Source organism: Mastigoproctus giganteus, chromosome 4 (assembly GCF_048544385.1).
Source record: "Mastigoproctus giganteus isolate SK-2022 chromosome 4, ASM4854438v1, whole genome shotgun sequence".
Lineage (NCBI taxonomy): Eukaryota > Metazoa > Arthropoda > Arachnida > Uropygi > Thelyphonidae > Mastigoproctus > Mastigoproctus giganteus.
This window is the reverse complement of record NC_143578.1, coordinates 24090430-24102555: the sequence shown is the minus strand read 5'-3', so window position 1 is coordinate 24102555 and position 12126 is coordinate 24090430. Positions and strand designations below refer to the sequence as shown.

The window sequence follows — 12126 nt, the reverse complement described above, 5'->3', positions numbered from 1 at the left end:
GTTAATTTGCTGTTTTTCCAAATGTGGTGGTGCCCAAATCCTTTTGGCATAGTTGTGTGTGTATATGCATCTGCATGTGTGCACAATATATTAAGTTTGAAGTTTATTTTGTGAGTGTGCACATGCATGTAATATAAACTTTTTATTATATTAGAAACAAAGGTCGCACAAATAATTTTCTTTATTTGCTGAAATGATATGCTGAAAATGTAAATCTTTGTGTTCAAAACAATAAATATTCATTCTCAATAATGAAGGCGCCTCCGTAGCCAGGTGGGAAGGAGCAGCAGTGTGTAGCACACGCTTCTTGATTAGATCGGGGTTCGAGCCCGTCATCACCAAATACAGAGGATGCGGAAAGGTCAGGGAATGACAACCGCATGTCCCGGAGCAATATGGCCTTAGTTACTAATGCTCCTAAAAACCAAATAACAAACAAACAAACACTGTATATGGTACTAAGATGTACTACCATGGTACACCTTGGGATTTCCCAAGCTATACTGTGTATGCCAAATGCAAATTTAATTTTATTAAACAGAAAACAATAAATTTAATTCATGAAAGCAGTGATGATTAGTGACAAATCCTAGAATAAAACATGAGCTTAGTTGGAAATTAAGAATAACTCCACTTGTAGTATCATTTTATTTATTAATTTTTTCCCTTTCAGCTATAAGCTATCTGACAGTTCACTCCAAGATCATGTACAGTTGCCAGAGACAGAAAACAGCATAGGTGGCTGTGAAGATACAGGTCTAGAACTGAGTTCTCTTCATGGATCTGAAAGTTGTGAATCTAGTTTTAAGCCGCATTCCCTTAGAACACCAGTTAAAGATATCTTCAGGTCTCCTTTGAAGATGAAGGAAGATAAAAGCTTGGATGTGGTCCGCTCCTTAAACTCACAACTTACAAATTGTCGGACTAAAGAGAGAAGCATGTCTGAAGATGCCTGGAGTGGTCCAGAACAACTCATAGTTCTAGAAGCTAGTGACAGTGATGATATTTTATTGCTACTGAATGACAGAGGATTTCCTGAAGATGTTTACCTTTGTCAGAGTAAACAGCAACCTTGTCTGACAAATCAGAAACAGCAGAAAATGCTTTCTAATGATCCACCTTCCACAAGATGGAACTTGAATAGAGATCCAATTGTTAACAAAATGGAAACACCAGTAAGTTATGGGAGTATTAGTGACTCGGTTATTCTTTCATATAATCCTACTGGTGTGGAGAATGGTAGAGATTCTAACACATGGAATGCATCTGCTAATATTGGAACAGGAGCACAGGTTGGAACAACACCACCTGTCATTTATATTTCTTATTGGTCGTCAGATTCCGATGTCTGGTCAGAGCCAGATCGAAATGTTTCCAAAAAGCGAATGGAAGGATATGGTACAAAGTGGGGTCCAAAGCATGACGATTCAGATTCTTGTGGTTTTCTTCCTGAAAAATATGTCAACAGAAGAAAGCAGCTTCACATGGAAAAAAATCATGAGACCAGTTTGGAAGAAATTGGTGATGCAGGTTACACTCGTCATACTACGAGCCATCCAACCACTAGTAAGTATATTTTGTAAATCTAATTTATTATATTAAAAGGATTTGTTTCTTTAGGAACACAGATTCCATCAAAATGAGGTTAGTGGCTTGGTTTTTGTTTGTTTGTTGCTTTTACTGCTTTATTGATTAAATAAAATGTTGTAAACACTGATAAAAATTTATTAAAATAACAGTCACAATAAAATAAAATGGTTGATTGAATCATAAAATATATAGAAAAAATATATAGACAATAAAATTGAATAAGGTGAACAAATATATGATAAATAATAAAATAAACCCAAAACTTGTTAGTGATGGCAGTGGTTATAAAGTAACCACTTTATCACAGAAATCATGTAATAAAGTGACATATATATCAGTAGATCCAAGAAAGGAAAGGGGGGATGGAGTAATGAAAAAATAAGAAATATAAAGGGAAAGAAGAAGAATACCAAGGAGAAGAGGGATGGGATTGAAATAGAAAGAGGAGAAATTGGCAAGCAGTTAATGCAAAATGCACTCATAAGTTCAAACAGGTTGCACTGGAGAAACTGAGCAATGTGGATTCTTCCACATACCCTCTGATTCCAACACAAAATTCCAATGTGTGCCATTTGATCATAATTTCTGGTTTTTCAGCTTAAACTATGTGCAGTTTGTCCTATGTATTGGTGCAATGTGGCCTAAAATGCCAATGCACTATTAGACAAAGAAGACAACAACAAAAACTTTCTTTCTTCTGTAGATATACTTGTATGTGTGTTACTTTATAACTAATATTACTAACAAGTTTTTGAATGGCAAAAGGCACAGCTGCTGCTTGAAAAGCATGTATTTTATTTTATTGTGGTTTTATATTATTTTATTAAAGTTTTATCCAGTGTAATCAGCATTTACATAATTTTATTTAATATGAGTTTTGCTGGCTATCATGAGCTTTTCAGTAATACTTTCTTTTGTTAATTGAATAAAACAGAAATAATTTTATAAGGAATAAGAATTTTGTTTACTAATTGTACAAGAATCGATACTAGTTACCACATTAAATATATGTATATTTCTAAAACCAACATTGTGCAAAAACATTGAACAACATTTTCAGGAACTTTCCCTTGCCTTATTCCAGTATAATTATTTTTGAAAAAATAAAAATAAAAAATATATTTTTTATTTTGACTTGGTCTAGTTATTATTATTTTTAAATAAGTTGACTGATTATTCTTATGTTCCTATTTAATAAGGTTTTGGCTGGGAGTAGTAGGAATTACTGGCCTGTCAAATCATTTGTCAAATAAGTGATCATTTGTAGAAAAATAAATGCAAATTGCTTCTTATTTCTGAACAAAGCTTGCATCTTCTTGGAATAAAACTGTGGAGTAAAATGCTAAGGAAAGAATAATGGTTCTGTTACTTATGATATTAACAGAAGAAGGAGATAAGAAATTGCATTGATAGTGTGTGTAATTAGTAATGTAAATAACTATACAAGCATAGAGGCAATGTCTTTTTTCATCGATGATTGATTTTTATTATGTTCTGGGTCTTGATTCAAGTGTGAAGATGGAATTAAAGAGGTATTGAAGAATATGTTGTGTTACCAGTATTAGATATATTTAAAAATATGATGCATTACCAGTGAACACCATTCACTAATACCCAAGTACAATATTTTTTTCAAAAATAATTGTACTCAAATAAGTGTTCATGTATTTGTGAAGAATAAAGTAGTTTTGCAGATATTTGTAGGTTGCTGCTAAAGGACAAAAAATAGACCTACTGAAAAAGTTGGACTACATTTGAAGACAAGTTGACAAGTTTTCCAAGTTGACAACAATTTTCCACGTTTTGAAAACTTTTGGTAGGCAATAGAATGAAACATTAAACTTTCAACCAATTTCAACCAATACACATTCATAAATATTCATAAAAAAAATTCTTAAAAAAAAAATTTAATAAACTGTGCTGAACAATTGTTATAGAAGAGTGTATCCTTTTGATAAGAGAGTTTCTACCAGGTAACAAAAGAAAATTATTTAAATAATTTTCTTATGTTTCAATTCTGTATGCCCAAAATAAATACAGAATATTAACAACAGTATTTTACAAATATAGTACAGTTATTCCTGAGTGTTTCAAATTAACTGTTATTTATGCCTCTTTATTTGAATATTTATTAATTTACTGTTTCTTATATTTATATTTGTTCTGGTTGAACAAATATTTGTTTATTTAATGATGTAAATTTTAAAAATTCTCTATTAGTTTCAAATATATTTACATAATATAAATGTTAATATTCCTTTTTTTTTTCCACCCTACACAGAAAAAAACTGTGTGTGAAAGTGAGTGTCAGGAAAATGAGTCATGACAAGCAGGAGCATTCATATTCTTGATTTGTGCTACAACCTTATGAAATTTTGATATTCCTAATTTAGATGAAAGAAAGAAAATAGGTTCTGAAATTGCTTTCTATTTCACAGTAATATTATAGTCTAGAATTTTAGTTAGAAAGTGAATTTTTATATAAAATTTGATCATTGTGTGATATAAAAATTTATTTGGATTGAATTTTTATTCACTTTGTTAATAACTTAACCCTTTGGTAGCACACGGAAGGGGGGGGTCTCTCTTGGAATAAAACTGTGACCATAACAATCCTTGGTATAAAACCTAGGACAGCATCTGCACATAATGAAACAGTTATATAAAATTATTTTTAGCACAAGAATAGTATCTCATCACAATGTCACTTTAAGCATCTTCCAAGATCATTGTAAGAGAGGATTTGGTAGGGACAATTTTTTTTTTGATAATAAGGTGCACACACAGAGAAATGGTTTTATAACCAGTGTATGCTTTCTGACACCTGCATGCCTGCTAAAGGGTTAAATCTAGTTATAACCTTTGAATTAGCTTTAATTAATAAAATTAAATACGGCTTTAACAAATTAAAATTATTCATATGTTTGAGTCTTAAGTTTTTAAGACTTGAACTACTTAAATATTTGTGTATGATTATGTAAATTTTATTTTTAGAGCTAAAGAATCTAAAACCCTTTCTGTCATTAGGGATCTGTTGTTTTAAATTAGTTTTTCTCACATCAGAATGAGGGAGGTGAAGCTTTGCAAAATTCCTTTTATTAACATAAAGGTTTTAATTGCTTCTGCCTTTCTGATATCACAGTTTGTCTCTTATTTATTTAGATAACTGTCTAAGAGACATTAGTTTATCGATAATTGTTTTTTTTTTTTCTTCTTGTTGGTGATACAGCACATCGTCCAAGTAAATGGCAACAGAAAATGAAAACCTATCTTCAGATTTTAGAGCAGCTAAGTAACCAGCTAAAGTTAGAAGTCAATGGGCAATGTGAATTGAATGGACAGATCACAACCCATCTATCTCTTCTGTGTTCCACATCTGGCAAGGTAAGTAAGCAACTATATTTTTATAGCCTCTTCCAGTTCGTTTTAAGTATGCATTGATGCGTGAAATTTAAGTGGGCTTTTGTTTATATTAAAATATAAATATAATAAAATTGAGGTTGTCTTAATTTTTTTTTCTCTTTACATTTTTAAATATATATTAATCATCTCCCTAAGTTGTTCCTTTAGTGGCATGGTGCGCAGGTAAATAGAATTAAAATAATGAGGAATTGGACCACATTACTCTGCATTAAAATCTGTCTTTATTTCTTGTATGCAATAATTACAGATGCTACTCAGATGTTTCATGATCCTTTGTACCACTTCGTTAGCCACTAGGTTGCTGTATCTACAATCATCTCAACACATAAGAATGATATATAATTATTCTCTACAAAAAACAAAGACAGATCTTGACTCTACACAATAAAGAGGTGCAATCCTCATAATTTCATTTAAGTTTCTCTTTTTTAAAAAGTGAAAATATAACTCAAACTAAAATATATAACCTTTGTTTTATTTTATTTTTTTGAGGTGGTCAAAGGTGTTAAATTATCATTAAAAAGTAGTCTTCAGTAATTCAGTTAATTGCCAGTTAGTTATCCTTTATCAACTAAATGTTCTTAATATTAAGAGGAATTAAATTATAGCAATAAAAGTAGGGGACAGACAACACCTCTTCCCGCCTTTACACTATCACTCATCCTACCATAACTATTATGTTTTGTCCCCATTGTAATCTACTAATCATTCTTCTGTCCTTCCCTTCTACTTCACTCCAGTCATTGTAATATATTTCCAGCATATTCCATAATTTAACCAATATACTTGATCAAATGCCTTTTCCAAACCTATAAAATATATACATATACATCTTTGTTCACTTCAGATATTTTTCTGTCAACATTGTCACCACTTCTATTGCATCCTTGTTCCTTCTCCTTTTGAAACCAACGTCTTTTTACCATGTTTTCTGCTCTTTCTATTTAATATATTTAGTATTTTCTTTGCCACATGTGGTACCAAACTTATAGTTCTAAAATCTTTACATTCTAGTACATGACTTTTCTTTTCATTGGTATTATTACTGTAGCTTAAAATTTCCTACCTTCATCTTGCTCATACATTAACATACATAATTGTGTTAATTCCGATTAAGCTCACGTCTCCTAATCATCTTATGAATTCCAATGGTATTCCTTCAACACGTACTACTTCATATCTCCTTATTTCCTTAAATTCTGTAATTACCTCTTGCTCCATTACAACTGGCCACAAGCTGTCTTCATTCATTATTACTACATTATCAAAATGGCGCCTCCGTAGCCAGGTGGGCAGGAGCAGCAGTGCGTAGCACACGCTTCTGGATTAGACCGGGGTTCGAGCCCGTCACCACCAAATATGGAGGATGCGGAAAGGTCAGGGAATGACCACCGCATATCCCGGAGCAATATGGCCTTAGTTGCTAATGCTCCTAAAAACCAAAACAACAACAACAACATTAACAAAAGCTTTTTCCTGCCACTCATCAGATCCATCCATATATATATATATATATATATATACTACTTTGTATATTCCACTCATTTGCCCCCTTATTTCCTCTGGTTTTCTTAGCATCCTCCCATTCCTTTCCTGTATAAAACTCTGACCTCTTCCTTTTTCCTCCATGCCATATTCCTTACTCTCTCATACATTAAATCGTATCTTCTCAACCTTTGTAATACTTCTGATTGCCTATAAAAGCCCATCCTACCATTCATCTCTTTCTTTATGTGTTACTCATCCAAGCCTATTATTGATCTCTCTGTACCTTCTTGTACCATTCTTCAGTATTAGTATATTTCCTTCTTTCCTCTGTTTCTCTTGTATCCTTTCTTACTTCTTCTCCCTGCCTATATCCTATTTCCTCTTCAGCTATCTTCTTTATATTGTCTCTTAAAATTTATATTGTCTCGTAATATCCATTTACCACTTATAATTTGATTATTCATTCAATCATCGCTTTCCATTGTTGGCCTTTCTGTGCTTTCCTCTATAATATCCTTTCTTGTTGTTTTTATTCTCGCCATGTTTTGTCTCCTATCTTTATTTGCCCCTGTGGATACACGCAATTTTCTTACACCAACTCAGACCATTCATACTTCTGAAAACACAGGTTGCAACCACATCACTTCATTCCTGTTTTTTGGCTTGATTGGCAGAATAGCCACACCTCCTGTACTCAGAATGGCAAATCATAATTCCTCAAACAGGCCTCTGGGGTTGGGTAAATTCATATTGTGATTTTTAAATGATTCTCACCAATCACGTATTAAAATAAGACACAGAAACTGAAATTTTAAAAACTATATATTTACAATTAAAATAACTTTACAACTAAAAATATTTAAAATATATATATACATCAAATAAAATACATTAAAATACATTAAAATTCTTCAGCAGTGAAGAAGAAGGCAGGAGCCTTCAAAAGCTACAGTCGGTTTTATCGCTCTTAACCCGGTATTTTAATGTATTTTGTTTGATGTATATATATTTTTTAAATATTTTTAGTTGTAAAGTTATTTTAATTGTAAATATATAGTAGTAAATATATAGTTTTTAAAATTTCAGTTTTCGTGTCTTATTTTAATACGTGGTTGGTGAGAAACATTTAAAAATCACAATATGCAAGTCATTATTGTTTAGATGATTCTTTGAGATAGTGGGCTGTTGGATGATTTGAAGTCACAGGCAGAGATGACACATTGACTTAATATGTCACACAGTGTCATCTTGGCATTATGGAATCAGTTTCAGGAGACAGAACCATTACAAGAAGAGCTGGCCAAGGTTGCCCAAGGACTGCGTCAACCAGAACAGGCTGCTATCAGACTCTAACAGCAAGACGATGCTGCCATGTCCTGACATCAGCTGTCTCTTGAGGTTGCTGCAGCCTCAAGTGTTAAGAAGGCTCAATTCAAGTGGACTTACACAAGGAAGCCAGTGATTTGTATCCTATTAACCCCAAACCACTGCAGAGCTCTTCGACGAAACTGGTGCCTTGAATATGTGACTTGGAACATTGACAAATGGGGTGCAGGTCTGTTTGCTGATGAGTCCTGTTTTAGCCTGCAAACAGATTCTAGGCATTATTTCATCTGGGTATAACAAAAATGTGGTACTATTCCTCCAACATCAGAGAAGGGGACACTTACGGTGGAGGTGGCGTTTTCATGTGGAGCAGAATAATGATCAACGGCTGAACTCCTCTTCATGTTTTTGATTGGGATACTGTAACTGTGCAGAGGTACTGAGGACAGATCCTCAAACCCTATGTGTGACTTTTTAGAGGTGCGGTTGGCCCAGATTTTCTTTTCATGCATGACGACACCACTGCACATAGAGCTCAAGTGGTGGAGGAATATCTTGAAACTGAAGATATCTAATGACTGCCTTGGCCAGCGCGATCGGCAGACTTAAATCTGAGCGAACATGTGTAGGACACTCTTGTGTGTCACATTGCATGCTGACAGCTACCTCCTCAGAATGCCACAGAATCTTATAGATGCCCTTATATCGAGCATGGTTCACCACTGTCAGGCCTTGTTTAGCCATTGGAGAGGGTCACATGCTGTACCGATGTTGTGTGACCATATTTTCGATCATCTTGCATCTACTTCTGTAATGTGACCTTTTTGGTAATTATACAAGCCCTATAAATGTCCCTTATATATGTCTGAAGTTTCTTGCTGTCTCCTCATTTCATTGTTATTTTATGGTATACCACCATAGCAAATTTTGTCCTGCTTCATTGCAAGCTGCACAGGTTATGCCACGTTTTCTTCATGTTCTGTTAATTTTGTCAAGCAGCATAGTAACTCATTTAAATTACAAATATTCTGTGCCAAAGTATAAGCTATTATTATTAATTAAAGTTATATATTTTTAAAATTTTCTATGTCATATTAAAACTGCTTTGTTTCTTAGGATTACCATTCAAATAATGATGGCCTTACTGAAATAATCAAAGATCACATCAAGTCCCTCAGTAACCTGCAAAAAAAGTTAGATAAAGCTGTTCATAATAATAAACAACTCCAAGATCTACTTAGAAAGAAGTACTCAGGTAAGTAAATACTAATGGCTCTAAATTCTTCACTTTTTCTTACATTTAAATCATTTGTTAGATGCATTTTTTTTTAGCTTCTTGTTATTTCAGGCTTTTATTCTTTTTTATTTAAATAAAAAAATAAATGGAGGTAGTTTAAATGAAATTTTTTGGCTTAATGTTAGTCTGTTTGGAAGATTATTCCTTCATAAGTTTTCTTCTTTTTGACAAGTTCTAATTATTGGACCTCCTTGTTGTGCCTTGCGATGGGGCAGACTGTTTTAATAGTGTATATTTTCCTTGAATTATTGATTTCCTTGAATAATCAAAAGTCCCACATCTCTAGAAACTATATAAAATGTAAAAAAGAACAAAACCTGCGTGGCATGGTATGCATGTGCCTAAGTGTTGCCAGTAGATTTTCTTTCAGGTTTTGTTTTTGCTAAACTTGAGTGCATGTGCTACTTTGCCTATTGACATTAGTATTAGTAGTGGCAAATGGTGCAAGGAAGGAAACATATATCATCAGCCTGGAAAAAAAAAAAAAAAAACCCTACCAACATCATCTGTTTATCCCCTCTAATAATTTAGCTAATCCTCCTTTAAATTTATTCCCACCCACTTCCACATCAGATAGAAGTTTGTTACAACAATCAGTTACTTTCTGGGTGAAAGCAATTTTTGCATATCTATCCTGCAACCATCCTTCTCAGTTTAAATTTTATATGTGTTTCATTGGAGAAAGAAGCAATCTCAACAAGGTCATCAATAGTTATGCCAGTCATATCTAATCAACCAATATGGTTCACTCCTTTCCTTCTAGTGTTAACATAAGCACAGAATTTTATTCTACTTTTCTTCACATTCTTAGTTAGACTTCTCATAATCTGCCATAGCTTCCCTAACCCCTTAGTGATTTGATTACAGACTACTTTGTACTTATAATAGGTACTAGTTTCTGTGTCCTCTGATAATTTATAATCATAATACAATGCATTTTTCTTCTCTGCCATCATTCTCAGCAGTTCATTTGACATCCATGTAGGTCTAAACCTTGAACAATATCTCTTAGTTGGTATTAAAAGCCTGGTAGCTTCCACAGTTATTTCCCTGAATGCTTTCTATGTATAATGTAATGAACAACTAGAGAGAAACAAATAGAGAGTGGGCCAGTAAATCAAAATATCTTACATTGGAGAATTTTAACTTTCCATAAATTGATTGGAACTTGGTCACTCATACAGTAGCAAGACTTTTCTAGATTTATTGGATGACTGTTTTCTATACCAGCACATTAGAGAGGTAACAAGAGAAAGCAGTACTCTTGATCTGATTATAAGCTCTTCATACATTAAGAATCTCCAGATAAAGGAACTACTGGTGGCAATAATCATAGTGCATTGATGTAGGACTTACTTAAAGATGTAACTGCTGTCAAGGATAATGAGAAGGGATTTTGCTTCCAAATAAAACTGATATTTATTTTCTGATTGGCTTGTGTAAGCCAAGAATCAGCAGCCTATGGTATGATACCAAAGGAATTACTTGGAAGTACCCCCAAATGGTAGTATGATTTCATTTAATAATCCCAGAAAGGCATTGCTATGAAAATCACCACCAAGGCAAATAGGAGTTCCCATCTTTCAGTTTAACCCCTCCCAATTCATTTTAAAACCCCTACCCATTCCATGTACACTAAGTTTTGCAAATTAGCAGCAGCTAGTTTTCTTGTGCATTGATACCCTTCTCTTCCCACCTTTCCTATTTTCAAAAATTTGGTACAAGAAATGCCAGACCACAGAGTGAACCTGGCACTGAAACTGAGATAACAGGTCTTGAGACAGTTATGAGATACATTGCTCAGCATAAAGCAGATCAGGTGGGCAGGAGCAGCAGTGCATGCACACGCTTCTTGATTAGACTGGGGTTCGAGCCTGTAACCACCAAATATGGAGGATGCAGAAAGGTCAGTGGAATGACCACCACATATTTCCGGAACAATATGGCCTTAGTTGTTAATGCTCCTAAAAACCAAATAACAAAAAAACAAACAAAACAAAGCAGATCTCAGCACAACCCCTAACCCCAAATGGTTACCAACTCCCTGTAATAATAATGTGCCAGTCAAGGTGCTTTCAAGATATATTTATGAATTTGAAATTTACATAATTTTATCAGTCAGATGACACATCGCATACAATTGCATACATCGTTTTGATGTATGAAATTAGCACTTGACTTCCTAATAATAATAATAATAATAATAACAATATGGAGAGTAGTAATTTTAAGGAATTTCATATAATTAAAAACATGAAGTAAATCATGTTTATTATATTAAATTAATAAAACAGAGCTATAATGCCAATGAGTTCTAGATTTGTATTAATATATAGAAATAAAGAGGAATTTACCTCAATGCTTTTTTGTAGAATGCTTCATTACAACACCCCCTAAATTAAATCAGACGTAAAATTATACTCAATGGTTTCCTTCCCTCGCAGATATATGAATGGTCTGACATATCTGTGATTGGTACTCAAGATCTCCCAACCCGACCATTAACACATCAAACCACCAGCACATATGCTTGAGAGTCAGAAAACATCTTGTCTAATAATAAAATCATTAAACTCATTAAAACCATTAAGATGATCAGGGCATATAAAAGTTAAAATCTTTAAATTAGCTAAAAAAACCTCAAATTTTCAATACCTTCTAATTAGAAGTTATTCTAGTTATAGGAGTTTGAGTTCATTATTTTTTAGCTAATTTAAAGATTTTAACTTTTATATGCTGCTATCGTTTTAATGATTTTATTATTAGACAAGATGTTTTCTGACTCTCAAGCTTATGTGGTTTGATGTGTTGGTGGTCAGGTTGGGAGATCTTGACTGCCTATTGCAGATACGTTGGACCATTCATAATCTGTGAGGGAAGGAAACTATTGAGTAATAATTTTATGTCTGATTGAATTTATGGAGGTGTAGTAATGAAGCATTCTACAAAAGAGCATTGAAGTAACTTCCTCTTTATTTCTATATATTATATTATATTAAATT

At 33.2% G+C, this 12126-nt stretch overlaps 1 protein-coding gene across 1 annotated transcript in view; it reads left to right on the top strand.

Moving 5' to 3' along the window:
- The window catches only part of LOC150086474 (uncharacterized), a 153862-nt gene that overhangs the window by 97193 nt on the left and 44543 nt on the right, over nt 1-12126 (top strand). Inside the window, exons 15-17 of the mRNA XM_090372179.1 lie at nt 674-1566; nt 4820-4974; nt 8944-9086. Coding sequence (XP_090228305.1) covers nt 674-1566; nt 4820-4974; nt 8944-9086 — 1191 coding nt within the window. The remainder of the gene's footprint in view (nt 1-673; nt 1567-4819; nt 4975-8943; nt 9087-12126) is intronic.